The sequence below is a fragment of the Manacus candei genome, unplaced genomic scaffold (assembly GCF_025592945.1).
Source record: "Manacus candei isolate 608988 ecotype Guabito, Panama unplaced genomic scaffold, ASM2559294v1 h1tg000007l, whole genome shotgun sequence".
Classification (NCBI taxonomy): domain Eukaryota; kingdom Metazoa; phylum Chordata; class Aves; order Passeriformes; family Pipridae; genus Manacus; species Manacus candei.
The window spans coordinates 7,135,033-7,149,555 of NW_026138055.1; the positions used below are offsets into that span (position 1 = coordinate 7,135,033).

At 52.7% G+C, this 14,523-nt stretch overlaps 1 protein-coding gene across 3 annotated transcripts; it reads left to right on the forward strand.

Annotated features, from left to right (window-relative positions):
* Positions 1-972: 972 nt before the first annotated feature.
* LOC127482006 (interferon-induced very large GTPase 1-like) lies at positions 973-13,806 on the forward strand. Of its 3 annotated transcripts, XM_051811957.1 has the most exons (3): positions 973-1,079; positions 5,458-9,463; positions 9,554-13,806. In XM_051811957.1, the coding sequence occupies exons 1-3, from the start codon at positions 1,067-1,069 to the stop codon at positions 12,624-12,626; spliced, it is 7,092 nt and encodes a 2,363-aa protein (XP_051667917.1). In that variant the 5' UTR covers positions 973-1,066; the 3' UTR covers positions 12,627-13,806. The 3 variants fall into 3 exon arrangements, with proteins under 3 accessions (XP_051667917.1, XP_051667900.1, XP_051667909.1); XM_051811940.1 differs by having other exon boundaries at positions 5,458-13,806; XM_051811949.1 differs by having other exon boundaries at positions 977-1,079; positions 5,473-13,806.
* Positions 13,807-14,523: the final 717 nt, after the last annotated feature.

Consider the following 14,523-nt stretch of genomic DNA (forward strand, 5'->3'; position numbering starts at 1 on the left):
CTGTGCCCACACTGATCTGGGATGGGGAGAGCAGCTTCCTGCTCCTCCACTGCACATCCAGGAGGAGGCCCCTGGTTTTGCAGATGTCCCAAACCACCAGCTGGGAAGAGCAACCTCCTGCTTCAGGTGGGACAGGGGATCCAGAGGGATTTGGGCAGCAATCAGCTGGGAAGAGCAGAAGTTGTGTCCTTCACATGGCAAGGAGGGCTCCTGCTGTGGGACAGGGCAAGGAATCCAGGAAGATGGACACAACCTGGCTGGGTGTGATGGCACCTGCAAATTACCATGTGCTGGGCTGATCACACCGTGTGGGCAACAGGGGAGAGGGGGATTCTGCCCCTCTGCCCCACTCAGCTGAGACCCCACCTGCAGAGCTGCCTCCAGCTCTGGAGAACAACAGCACAAGGATGTGGAACTGCTGGAGCAAGTCCAGAGGAGGCCACAGAGATGCTCCAAGGGCTGGAGCCCCTCTGCTCTGGAACCAGGCTGGGAGAGCTGGAGGTGTTCACCTGGAGAAGAGAAGGCTCTGGGGAGACCTTAGAACCCCTTCCAGTGCCTAAAGGGGCTCCAGGAGAACTGGAGATGGACCTGGGACAAGGGCCTGGAGGGACAGGACAAAGGGGAATGGCTTCCCAGTGCCAGAGGCCAGGCATAGATGGGATTTTGGGAAGGAATTGTTGGCTGTGAGGGTGGTAAGGCCCTGTCACAGGTTGCCCAGTTCTGGGACACGATGATCTAGGGATAGAGGCACAAACAGGGTGGTTTCCAGCCAGGAGGCCCAGGCAATGCCCAGCTCCTGCTGCTTTTCATGGAATCATAGAATCATTAAAGTTGACCTCCCAGACCATCGAGTCCACCTCTCACTGATCAACTTTTAAACCCGAACCAGGCAGCAGCTCCCCAGTTTCACTTTCACGCTTTGTTACAGTTAAACGCCCCATTTTCAGGAAAGCAGCAGCCAACGCCCCACGGCCCTTCTGAAAGTGAAAGCAGCATCCAAGGCAGAGTTGGGGCCAGATATCGAGGGGAGCTGCGCTGGGCTTCTCCCAGCCCCGAAGCTCCGGACATGGAGGGAGACGGTAGGACCTTGGGGCTGCGCTGCGGGGCTGGGAGCCGGGATCAGCGCGGAGTGGGAACTTGTTGGTCTTCTGCTTCCCATTCTGTGGGTTTTCCCATGGCTGGGGAGATGCCAGGGAAACTGAAGAGGGATCAGAGGGCAGCGGGCGAGTGGTCTGTGCTCCGAGCGGGGCTGGAGGAAGCCGCCCGTGCTCACAGCCGCTTTGGGGCAGCTCGGGGGATCCGTGTGCGCTGCGGGGGCTGAGCTGGGAGGGTGGGAAAGAGGAGGGGTGAAGGGGGAGGGAGTGAGAGCGGGGAGAAGGAGTAGGATCTGGGGGGATTCAGGGGCAGAGTGGTGTGTGCAGAGGTGCAAAGCCCGGCGCAGAGCCGGCAGCGGGGCTGGCTGGGGACAGATCCCTTGCGGAGTCCCTTCCCTTTGCATCCCGTGCCCGGCTGGAAACGCTCCCTGCAGGCGGGGCCGATCCTGCCGCCCCGGGTACCACCAGCCCCAGGTGGGGTCCGGGGGGCTGCGCTGCCCTGAAGGCAGGAGCGGGGGGTGCTGGGGCCGTCGTGGGGCTGAGGGTGCTTGTTAAAATCTGCTTAAATGTTGCAGAAAGAACTTCAGTTTCGAGTATTCCCTTAAGCAAAATTAGAAACCACGCGGGTTATCTGTTGATAAAAAAACTGATTTTATTAATTGCTAAAAGATGCAAAGAGAAAGAGGAAAAAATAAGAAAAGTTGGAAAATGCTAAGATTACTTCTAGAAGCAGAGAAAAGATACCACCAAAGCTACCTTTCCACCGAGCTGGTCTGTGAGGGGCGGGGAGGGGGGGGGAGAAGCAGTTTCTGCCCTTTTTTTTTTCTCTGTCTCTGCCGCTTTTCGATGTTATCTCTTTAGCTTGCGGGGTGGTGGGGTGTCTTAACAGCTTTAGTTCCCTGGAATGCAGCCAGGAAGAGTGGTTTCACCGCTCACGCCGAGCCTCCCAGGCCGTGCATGGGTCCCGGTTCAGCCGCACCTTTTGGCCCTCAGAAATATCGCAAGGGAAGATACAACTCACACAGGTGGCACGGTGGGTCTCAGTCCTCTCCAGGCCAGCAGAGTTCCAGTCTCCAGTGACAGGCAGGCAGCATGCGGTGGCAGAGGAAAGGTGAGGGGAGCTGGGGAGAGCTTCTCAGCTAGGGTAACTGGTTGTCTCTCCCTTTTGCTCTCCCTGATTTTCCAAAATTTTTCCTCAGCTTTTACAGTGTTCAAAGGAGATTGTAGCTGGTTTCTTGGCACATAGCCCTATTCAGATGTTCAAGGAGATACGATAACCATAAACAATAGCAGGATCTTTTGGCAGGAAAACTCCAGGAAGAGACTCTTCTGAGAACTTACGGTAGAAAGCCAACAGAGAATTTTTGGTAGGAAGTTGTGACAGGCAGAAACAATGGCTAAACATTATTTTTGGCATTTCTATGTTATCTGTGTGCTACACTGCTGCCTGTGCCCCGTTCTGCTCCTGAGGGAGCAGGGCAGCTCCGGGGGGATGAGGGGCCCTCCTGGCACCTCCTGCTCTGGCCCCAGGCCTGGGGGGACACTTTGTCCTTTTCCTCCGTGTGGAGGGAGGGTGGGATTCACCTCTCTTACAGTCGAAACTTCACAGCCCGGAGCGCTCTGCTCCCTGCTGCAGCCCTTCAAAGGCACAAACACTTCCAGAGCCCATTTCCCTGGGGCAGAGCTGGGGAAAACACTCTCGGGGGGCTGTTCCCGAGAAACGAGGTGCAGGCATTCCCATGGCAGGTCCTCCTGCCAGCCTTGCTGCTTCTCTCACTTTCAAGGAGAAAAGGGATCCCGAGCTGTCCCATAAATGTGCTCAGTGGTTCTCTGCACTAACACAGTTGCATGTGGCTTTTTCCCTGTTCCTGAAGCAATAGGAAGCGGTGCTGGGACTGCAAAGGGTACCTGGGGGCTGGTTCAGGATCTGGCTGGGTTGGAGTTCATGTTCTCCAGCACAGCCACCGGCACCTGAGACTGAGCCAGTGCTGGCAGCGCTGCAAGGGGAGAGAAGCTGGGAGAGGACAGAGCTGGGACAAGTGGCCTGAGGGAACAATATCCAGCAGTGGCCATGACCCAGCAGGTGCCTTCCTGAGAAACTGTTCCACCCCCCGAGGCTCTGCTGCCCAGGCAGCAGCTGCACATCTGCCCCCGAGGGGAATTGATGACTAAAGTCCCTCCTTTGCTTTGCCAGCACACCCAGTTTACCTCTGCTGCCTGAACTCCCCTGACCTGGCCCCAACCATTTTTCTTCCCTCTGCTTTTCCCCTTCTCTGTCCCATCCCACTGGCAGGAGTGCAGTAGCTGCTGGGGGGGTGCTCAGGGCCTGGTGGGATCCAACCCCAGTGCCATTTCTCCCTCTTCAGCTCTCTTGGAGCCCCTTTAGGCACTGGAAGGGCCTCTAAGGTCTCCCTAGAGCCTTCTCTTCTCCAGGTGAACACCTCCAGCTCTCCCAGCCTGGCTCCAGAGCAGAGGGGCTCCAGCCCTCGGAGCATCTCTGTGGCCTTCTCTGGACTCGCTCCAGCAGCTCCACGTCCTTGTGCTGTTGTTCCCCAGGGCTGGAGGCAGCTCTGCAGGTGGGGTCTCAACTGAGTGGGGCAGAGGGGTAGAATCACCCCTCCTGTTCTGCCCATGCTGTGGGACACACAGAGGGTTTCTGGCCTGGGTCCAGCCTCTCACCCACCAGCACTCCAAAGTGCTTCTCCCCAGGGCTGCTCTCCATCCATTCTCTGCCCAGTCTGTTTTTGTGCCTAGGATTCCCAAGACCCAGGTGCAACCTTTTGCACTTGGACTCCTTGACATTCATGGGTTTTGCACTGGCCCAACTCTCCATCCTGTTGAGGTCCTTCTTGTGGGATGCCCTGGTTCCAGCCAGGACAGGGTTAATTTTTGGGGTTCACAGAATCCTTGAATATTGTGAGTTGGAGGGGACCCACAACAATCATCGAGTCCAACTCCTGACCCTGCACAGGACCATCCCCAAGAGTCACATCCTGTGCACAAGTGTATCATCCAAATGCTTCTTGAGCTTTGTCAGCCTTGGTGCTGTGACCACTGCCCTGGGGAGCCTATTCCAGTATGCAGCCACTCTCTGGGTAAAGAACCTTTTCCTCATATCCAACCTAAACCTACCCTGACACAACTTCAGCCATTCCCTGGGGTTCTGTCACTGGTTCCCACAGAGCAGAGCTCAGTGCCTGCTCCTCCTCTTCCCCTCCCAAGGAAGTTATAGCTGCAGTGAGGTCTCCCCTCAGTCTCCTCTTCTCCAGCTGAACACACCAAGTGCCCTCAGTGTCCTCACTTGGCTTCCCCCCTAGGCCCTTCTGCCTCATCTACTTGACTTCCCACATTTGGGAATTTCCTGCTCCTGCCCTTAGGAGGTGGTGCATAAAAAGTGACCAGCACTGATGCAGCCCAGCCCCTTCCAAAGCCTCTTCCCAGGGGCCATCCCAAACTCTCTCCCTGAGCAGCCTGGAGTCTGTTCTCCTCATGTTCAGGGTTGAAGGTTTGCTGGCACTTTTCCTCCTGTCACCAGGTGGCTGTGGCCAAGATGACTCCAAAGGCCATCACAAGACCCTCTCTGGTAATGAGGAGCAAATCCCAGGGGGCACCTCTCCGAGTTGGCTCCCCAAGTCTCCAGTCACTACTGATGGGCCAACAGAATGCCCCAGGTGCAGCTCTGGGCAGGAACACCTTGGATTTTCCCACTGCCCTGGGGTGGGAACCATGTGTGTCCCAAGGGGCAGCTCCTGGGGGAACAGGCACGAGTGGGGTGAGTGAGGGGCTCAGCAGTGGCAGTTGGAGTAGGAACACAGGTCCCACTCGTGTGCCTGTGCCAGGGTTGGGGTGAGTGTGTCTGGGGAGGGAGGTGCCTGTGGGGTGAGTGTGTGAATGCTGCCTCTGTGTGCTGGGAGCACCAAGGTGGAGCAGCCAGTGAGCAGGAGAGCCGTGGGGCTGGGAAGAGGGTGCAGGATGCACACAGGGCTGTGGGATGGGCAGAGAGGCTGTGCTGGTGCTTGAGGAATCCAGAAATGCCCTCGGCTCTCTGCACTTATGGATTTAGGAGTCCTGTTGAAAGGATGTGGGTGATGTTGAAGGCGACACCTTGTCCATGGCAGGTTGTGTGGCCAACTTTGTGTGTGTGTTGTCTCTGGGATACACACTCAGCTTCACGGCTGATCCCACAACAGACACATCCATTATCCTGGGAAGGAGACCCTGGGTCTTGTGACATCCCAGGCTGGGCTCCAGCAGCTGGGTGGGAGCATCCCCAGGCCCAGAGCTGCTGCAGAGCCTCTTAGAAGAGCCTGGGGCGTCTCACAACAAACCTTAGGGAAAGTCTCTTTTCTTCTTTTCCCCACAGCCATGGCTTCACAAGATGACACCCAAAAGGGGGATGGAAAAGCACAGCTCCTGGCTTCACAGGAGGACACCCAAAAGGGGGATGGAAAAGCACAGCTCCTGGCTTCACAGAAGGACACCCAAAAAGGGGATGGAAAAGCACCTCTCCTGGCAGAGGTATTTCAGAACGAAGGACTGGAGGTTGGATATTGGCTCCCCAAACTGTCCAAGATCCTGGGAGTCCAGTGCACAGAAGCCCTGCAACATCTGCAATATGAAGACTACCTTAAGCTGGAGTGCCAAGTGCGGCACTCCTGGGAGAAAAAGGCGCTCCAGAAACTCCTGAAAATACCAGACGACAAAGCAACTTCTGAGGAGCTGCAGAAGCAGCACCTGGAGAGGACAAAGCAGAGACAAGGAGTGGCCAAGCAAGTCCTGAATGAGCTGACAGAAACGCCCAAGAGCCGCAGCCAGAGCCAGGATGCTGTAAGGCAGAAAGCAGAGGCTCAATGGCAAGCCATGGAGATTCCCAAGGAGTTCCAGCCAGCGCCAAAGAAACCTTTGGCGGATGTGCTGGAGAGCAACTCGAAGCAGCTGGAGCAGCAGGAGTCGTCAGTGTGCAGGAGGGAGAACATCCCCGACACAGAGGTGCTGAGGCAGGCATCAGGGGGACTGGCCCTGCAGGGCATCTACAGAACCAGCAGAGCTGAAGATGTGCTGGCAAAGCGAGAGCAGCTCATCAGGGTTCCTGAGGGATTCCAGCTCATCGGTCCAGAGAAAGGATCAGTGCTTGAGAGGAAGGAGTTTTCCTCCAATGCAGCAGAATCCTCTTTCACCAAGTCCATGGAGCAACTGGGCTTCACCATCAGCGCTTCTGCCAAAGCCGAGTTCTGGAGGGTTAGTTTGGGCCTTGGTGTAGATTACAGCAGGTCCTCACAGTCAGAGGACACCCACCAGTCCAACTCTGAGCAGAGCTACTTTTGCATCACCAAGTACCAGTACATCCCTCTGGCCTCCTGCTTCTTCCAAAGGCATCAGCTTCTCCTCTCGGATGCAGCCCTGCAAGAGCTGCAACATGTGGAGCAGCTTTTGAGCTTCACTCGGGAAGAAGACAAGCCCAAACTGCTGGAGAGCTTCTTCCACAGGTTTGGGTCCCACGTCGACCAGGGTCCCCTCCACTTTGGGGGGATATTCTGGTGGAAGGCGTATACAGAAGGATTCAGAGACGAGCACCAGGAAAAGGTGAAGCGACAAACATCTGATGCCCTGAACAGCTTTGTTGGGGCCAGTCTCGGTGGCTTTGGGGCCAGTGGAGGAGGGGCCTCAACTGTTTCCATATCCAGCTCAAAGGCCTCTGTCGAGGACCAAGCCAGAGAGAGCTCCCTCACAGACATTCAGCTCTACGTGGTCAACACAGGGGGCCCATCAGAGACAGATTCTCTTTCTCAGTGGAAGAATGGGCTTGTGTCCAATAACTCAACGTGGTGCGTTATCGACCGTGGCTTCCAGCTGATCCCAGTGTGGGAGGTCATCCTGTGCAATCACAGCAGGGATTTTCAGTCTGTCTATGGAATGAGCAGTGCCCTCAGGGCTGCGTACAAAGCACTGACGAATCAGAGCGTTGACACCACTTTTAGAGAGGAACTGGCCAGTGCAGTGGAAGAGGCCAGAGATTTCATGGAGTTTGTGAAGACCTGGGAGGGGACAGTGGATGAAAGGAAACTGCTCATGCTGATGGATCTAAAAGAGGATCTGAATGCAAAAACCAAGAACCCCAGTGTCTGGATTGAGGTGTGCCTGTCGGACAAAGCCCTGCAGGAGGTCCTGGTGAACACTGTGAGGAGTTGCCAGGAGTCACCTCCAGAAAACTCCACCTCTATCAAGGCACTGTTGTGGAGCCTCCTGGATCCTCATATCAATTCTGTCAAGAACTTCCCCAAGTCTTCCTTCATTATGCAATGGATCTTCCAGACTGAGCACAGGCTTCCCAAAACTCCCAAAGCCTTTGAGTTTGAACAGCTCGTGGAGACACTGCAGCAAATGATGGAGCACATCCATGCTGTCACCTACACACCAGGAACGTCTGCTACTGCCATTCAGAAAGCAAAGATAGAAGCCACCTGGAGTACAATCTGTGCGATTCATTCCTCACTCCAGTCTCTCCAGGAAAGGGCTCAGAAGGACATGCAACTGTTGGTGCTCTTAATTGCAACCAGCACAGGGTATCAGGTGGACAGCAACACTTTTCAGCGCCTCCTTGGACATGAAGAAATTCAGTACATGGCAAAGGCAATGGAAGCGGCACATGAGCAGTATGTGAATCTGAAGGAGCAAGATGCTGACAGAGCTGAGGCCTCCCTTCTGCTGACAGGTCTGACTGTGACACCTGAAAGTCAAGAGCTGTCCCCAGAGCAGAAGAGGGAGCGTTTAGTTTTCATGGAAAGGCACATGAAAGGCTTATGGTCCACAGGGATAAAGAATCTCCTCCAGAAGCACAGGGAATGCAAAGACTGGGAGATGCTGGAATGTGACTTGTACAAAACCATGTTAAGTGGCAGCAAATCCAAAGCAAATCAAGCCACTGCAAACCAAGAGTTCTTCCACTTGCTCAAGCGCCTTGGACTAGAAAGTCACTATCCAGGAAAAATGGGGATGGGAGATTTCCACATCATCTGCAAGACATCTCTGCATGACAGACAGCCCAGCAAGGACCAGGAACTGCCATTTCACTTCTTGCAGAAGCTCTTAACCGTGGATTATCGGGTGAGGTACCTGACTTGCAGGGAGGGAAGCAACCCAGGACTTGTCCCTGTGCCAGAAACCACAGAGCAAGAGCACGAAGCCTCAGACTCCTTTGAAAACGTTGTAAATGATTTGGAGGAAGCAGCCCCTGAAGCTGCAAGCAGGGAGGGCCACGTGCACCCCATGGACCTCCAGATGGCAATTTTCCACTGTGCTGATGACTTCTTGAGACAGTCCATTGCAACCAAGCTGGCCTTCTGCCAACTGGCACTGCCTCTGCTGGTGCCCAAGCCGGGCACTGCCCAGATCGAGTTCCCACTCTGGGCCCTCAGCCAAATCAAAAGGAGTTGGAAAGAGGCGGAGAAGTCGGGACAGCAGCCCAGAATGAACAGTTACAATAACAAACTCATCCATCAGGCAGAGACACCCATCGTGTCCTTCATCCGCATTGGCACCTCTGCCTCCTTTTCCAAGTCTCAGCTCCTCAATGCTCTGCTGAGCAAACAAAGACATGACACCTTTTTCCATCGCCATTGCCGAGGCAGCACCAGAGAGAGTTTGCTGATGGAAGGTGTTGTGGAGATTGCCTGGTACTGTCCCCGGGGAAGCCCTGATGACACCTTTGAGTGCTGTGTGGCTTTCTGTAACCTGCATGGGGATGCCAGGGGTCACAGAGCACAGCTGCAGTTCTTACAGGAGATCTCTGCTGTGAACGTGGCTCTTGTATCCGAGTCTGAGCACATGTACGACAGAGGAAAAAAACTTCTGCGTGACCTGTCGCAGTCACAAAGGCCTCTGGTTTGTCTTCTCACTGACAAAGAGAACGTTGCAGCTGGACAATCCAGCAAAAACATAACAATAGGGATCAAGAACAGAAATGAAAGAGTAGTGTTGCATGAGCTGAGCAAAACAATCGGGAATCTCCTGGAAGGGTCCAACCCTCGTTTCAGCCTGGATGCCTGCCTGGACAAAGCTCGCCAGCACGGATTCTTAGTGGATGAGGATCAACCCGAGTGTGTGACAGCCAAAGCAAAGGCAAAGGAGCTGGTGACTCTTCTGAAGAAAGAGAAGCTGTCTGAGATCAACTCCAAGCTCCTGCCTCAAGAAAATCTGTGGCACCAGTGGAGCCAAATTGAATCCCTAAAGGCAGAAATAAGAAGAAAGCAATTAGAGCAAGTTTTCCCCCTCGATCAGCTGATGAACCCATTCCTTGGCTTTCTCCTGTCACAGTCAGCAGATACCAAGAAATACTTCCTGCAGTGGATGAAGGTCTTTATGGACGACCTGTCCTCTGGTTACCTTGAAGAACTGAGGAGAGACCAACACAAGTTATGGTCTGAAATCCGCGCAAGAAAGAAAGACCAGGAAACACCCAGTGAGTTAAATGCCCTCTCTGAAGAAATCAAAGACTCATCCATTGGCCTTGAGCACCTTTTAAGAGAGGTAGGGCAGATTTATGAAGCTAAGGAAGTAATGAGTTCACGGCATGAAAATGTTGTCAAACTGCCCCAAGTTGCAGCAGATCTGATGGTTTCAGGGTATCCTGTGGAGCTGATGGATGGGGATGCTTCTTGCCTCCCCCTGCACTGGGTGGGAGCAATTTTTGACAGCCTAATTGAGAGGCTGGGGGACAAACGAGTGTTTGTTCTCTCCGTGCTCGGCCTGCAGAGCACAGGGAAGTCAACCCTGCTGAATGCCATGTTTGGGCTGCAGTTCAACGTCAGTGCAGGGAGATGCACCTGGGGAGTGTTTATGCAGCTCCTCCCACTGGACGAGGAGCTGCAACAGGACATGGGCTTTGATTACATGCTGGTTGTTGACACAAAGGGGCTTTGTGCCCCAGACAGGGCCAGTAAACAGTCCCTGAATAATGACAATGAGCTGGCCACCTTTGTCATTGGCATCAGCAACATGACCCTGATCAACATCTTTGGGGAGAATCCCTCAGACATGCAGGATGTTCTTCAGATCACTGTGCAGGCTTTTCTGAGGATGAAGGAAGTACATCTTTCCCCAAGCTGCCTCTTTGTCCACCAAAATGTCAGAGAAGTTACTGCCAAGGAACAGAACCTGGGAGGACAAAGACTTTTTCAGGAAATGCTGGATGAAATGACAGTGGCAGCTGCCCAGCAGGAATCCTGTGACATCTCCTCCTTCAGCGACATCATCCACTTTGATGTGAACACCCACGTTCACTATTTAGCTCACCTGTGGGAAGGAAACCCCCCAATGGCACCACCCAACCCCACCTACAGCCACAACATCCAGCAATTAAAGAGAAAAATTCTCCAGGTTGCCAAGAAGGAGTCACAAGGCAGGATTTTGAGGCTCTCGAGCCTGAAAGTTCGTATTGGTGACCTCTGGAATGCTTGGCTGAATGAGAACTTTTTCATTTTCAAGAATTCACTGGAGATTGCTGTGTACAGGAAACTGGACACTGCCTTTAGTCAGTGGACCTGGAGGCTGAGGAGTCACATCTCAGAGGTACAAATGAGACTGGGCAACAGAATTCGGAATGGAGACTTGCGGCAAGTCACCAGAGAACACCTGGAAGGGCTCGTGCAAGAGACAAGTGATGCCATCATGACAGACATGGAAAAGTATTTCAGGGAAGACAAAGATCGTGAGATTTTGGTCCAGTGGAAAAGCAGCACAGAGCTGAAGATGAAAGATCTGAAAGAGTCTCTTCTTCTTGAAACTCGAAAGAAATGTGAGAGTCTCATTGAACTGCAGAAGACCCAGCATAAACTGGATGCAAGGAGTTCAGAATATGAAGACGAGCTGCTGAGAAGGAGCAGGGAGTTGGCTCTGACTCTGAAAGGCAAGAGCCTCAGTGAGAGAGAACTGAGAGACAACTTTACTGCTGTCTGGGACAAGTGGATTGCTGAAGTCTCCTGTGCTGCTCCCCCTCCAGAACAGGTGGATATTGATGTGGAAATAGAAGATGTCCTTCTGGAGTACTTTAAGGAGCCTGGATTTTATGCACGGATTAGGTCATTTCCCAAACACAGAGAATTTTCTTTGGACTTGCGGAAACATGTCAGGAAGAAAAACCTTTTTGCTTTGCTGCTGCTGGACCTTAACGATGCTGATGTGAACAACTTGCAGGACATCACAGAGAACATCATACAGTGTGTGAGGGCAAACATTGATAAGAAGGAACAGAAGAAAATGGATTACAGTCGAAATTTTATTCATGAAATACTCAATGAAGTACAGAAAGGTGTGAACTCTGTCCCCAGCAATGCATCATGTACGTTTACCAGAGATTACAGCCTAGAATTATCTCTCTACCTGTGCAGAATGGCAGGGGAAAGGTTTAAAGCCATGCACGAAGAATTCCGGAAGGATAATTACCCAGTCATCTACCTGAGCAGCAAGAGAGAAGATTTCTTCACACATTTCCAGATTTCCTGCCAAGGAACCACTTCTGTCCCAACTTTTGCTGCCTTCCTTTGTCAAAAGATTGCCCTATCTATCTTCCATCCTGCATGTCAGAGGACGGCTAAAGCCATTGCTAGAGACATGCAGGAGAAACTCCCAGATTTCCAGGGCAACAGAGCCAATCTGGAGGTTTGTATCCTGAGATTCCTGGCACAAGAAGAAAAGTTCAAGTATTTCAAGGAGTACCTTAAACACCCAAAAAAGTTTTTTCAGATGTACATTGCGCTACATTTTCTGAGGTGCTGTTTAGATGAGAACAGGAGGCTGGAGAAGTTTTTAGCTTCCTCCCTTGATCTTCTCTGTGGAAACATCCTGTCAGCTGTTTCTTCATCAACTGAAAAGGTCAAAGATAGAAATGACAGAGAGGACAAAACCTCTCTCTGGCTGGATGAATTTTGTAGGGAACTGACAGAGGTGATCAACTTGCCCAGAAGTGAGCTGAGGTGCATTGAGCATCAGGAGATCACAGACCTCCAGTTATTTAACAAAACCATGGAGGTAGCACTGGCTGCAATGAGGGATTGGCTCAAGGGAAAATTTGTTTCTGCTGACCTGAGCTGGTTTGAAAGGCTGCCTCTCACCATCCCAGCGGAGCTGTTTTCAGGGTGCTGGGAGCAGTGTCCCTTTTGTGGGGCTGTCTGCACATACACCATGTGGGGACACGATGGGGACCATCAGCTTGTCTTCCATAGACCAGAATTTTTGGCAGGACGGAAGTGGCGTGGAACAGACCACCTGGTCATTGAGATTTGTCGTAACTTTGCAAGTGCCGTTAAATGTTCCAATTGGAAGATTCTTCCTGATCCATCCATGCAAGTGTACTGGAAATGGTTTGTGTGTCGTTTCAGAAGAGATCTAGAAACCTTGTACAATGGGAAATTTCTGGGCAAAGGGGAAATCCCTGAGGCCTGGAAGAGAATTACCAAGCAGGAAGCACTTGCTGAGCTGGACAAGTGTTATGCCACTCTGATGGGAAGGAAGAACCTCCATGGCTTTGCAGTTTAGAAGAACAGAGTACAAGGCTGTCCACAAAATGCTGTTTCAATGTTTATGCTGTCAAGCCACAGGAAGACAATGGTATCCAACTGCTGACAAATTTGGGTGAAATAAGGTGCGTTACTTCAGCCCTCACTCAGAAACTCCCTTACTTCCTGATCAACCAGAATCCTCTTCCCTTTCTGCCATAAACATTTCCCTCTGCTTTGCCCTTGAGCAAAACAAAAACCCTCCTTGTGGTGATGAGTCCAATGGCCAAGATGGAGCCCAAGTGCCAGAGGAAGATCAAAGGCAGCACTAGGAAGCACCAAGTCGATGAGCTGCTTCAGTGGAATCCCTTGGAGGCTTTGATAATAAAGGAGCTGGTTTGGACCGGCCTGATCCCTGTGTCCTTTCTGTCTGGGGGAGCCCCAGCTGGGGGCGACTTGAGCGCCTGTGCTGTGCACAGGGGCAAGTGACAGGGGGGTGGCCCTGGGCCAGGGTCTAGGGGAGGGGATGTGGCAGGAGAGGGTCTGCTCGGTTCAGGGGGTCTGGTCAAGGACCACCCTCACTGTCTGAAGGGACAGTAAATAGAGCAGGAAGCCACAAAGCAGGAGCTCCAGGGAAACCAATGTGAGTGGCAGTGAAACAGGAGCCTGGACTAAAAGAGTTAACTAAGAAATTTGGGCCTGCTAACAAGCTATGAATATCCAAACGATCTGTACTCGTTTTTTCCACCTACTGGACCAAAACTTAAGAGTATGGTAAAAGAAACATAGAATAGGCCTAGAAGTAATAAATAAGGATGCAGTAAGATAAAGTAGACATTTGAATAGAAGAAACAGGTTGGGAGCCAAGGCCTTCTCCCAGCTTCAGTGAGCGGGTTGAAAACAATAGAAGAGAAGGGAGGTCAAACTGAGGAAGATGAGAATTAGCCCCCAGACCCATGGAGGAAGAACGGATGTACCACCAAAATTGAGGGCCAAGAGAAGCACCGCCCCAAGCCCCGCCTGAGCTCCACCTATACTCTGCCTGTTATTAACATGCATAGATAGATTTTGTAACCACATGAATATGCACTTAATCATATACGAAAATTGTATAAAAACTGCTGATTTTGTGTGAAGCCTTTGAGCAAGTTTGTCCAGCGCGAGCTGGCTTGCTCCCAACGTTGAATAAACAAATATCTTACTGCTTAAAGATAAAAAAAGGTCTCTGAGCAGTCTTTTGGGCTGATTTTTCAGATTCAGCAGGTGACAAGGTAGGCAGCAGTGGGACCCAAGCCTGGTGTGTGCCATGGACAGAGGGCTGAGAAGGTTTATCCCAGCCATGATCTCTGATCGGGAGCTGCTCAGCTGGGAAACTGCAGGACAAAAGGGAACGAGCCCAAACTCTCCCCAGCCCCAGAGCTGAGAAAGCAACCACGGAGCCAAGGACAGGAACCAAAGCTGGGCAGGGGGAACATGTGCTGCAGGGGCTGAGGGTACTGGGGAGACGTGGGAGTGGGAGTGGATTTGGGTGCTACTGGAGTCAGACTGGGAGTGCAGGTGCCCCTGACCATGGTGTCAGCTGTGGGCTGAGAGGGGTCCCAGTGCAGCTACTGGGCTGAGGGGGGTCCCAGTGCAGCTACTGGAGCGAGTGGGGGTGGCCTCTGGCCTGGACTGGGCTATCAGGCACTACAGGGTCCCTCACCTGGTACCCTCACCTCTGCCAGCAGCTCCCAGCTCCTTGTCCAGCACAGTGAGATGGTTCTCTGCACCTTTCCATGTCACTGCCAGGCCACCCTGGCCAGCATCTCCCTCAGGGGGTTCGTCCGGCACGTCCTTCCTTGCAGACATTGCTGTGGGAAGGAACAGAAACAGCTTTAAGGTCCTTTCCTACCTGACCAATTCTAGGACTAGGGGCCTTCCAGCGACACTGGGATGCA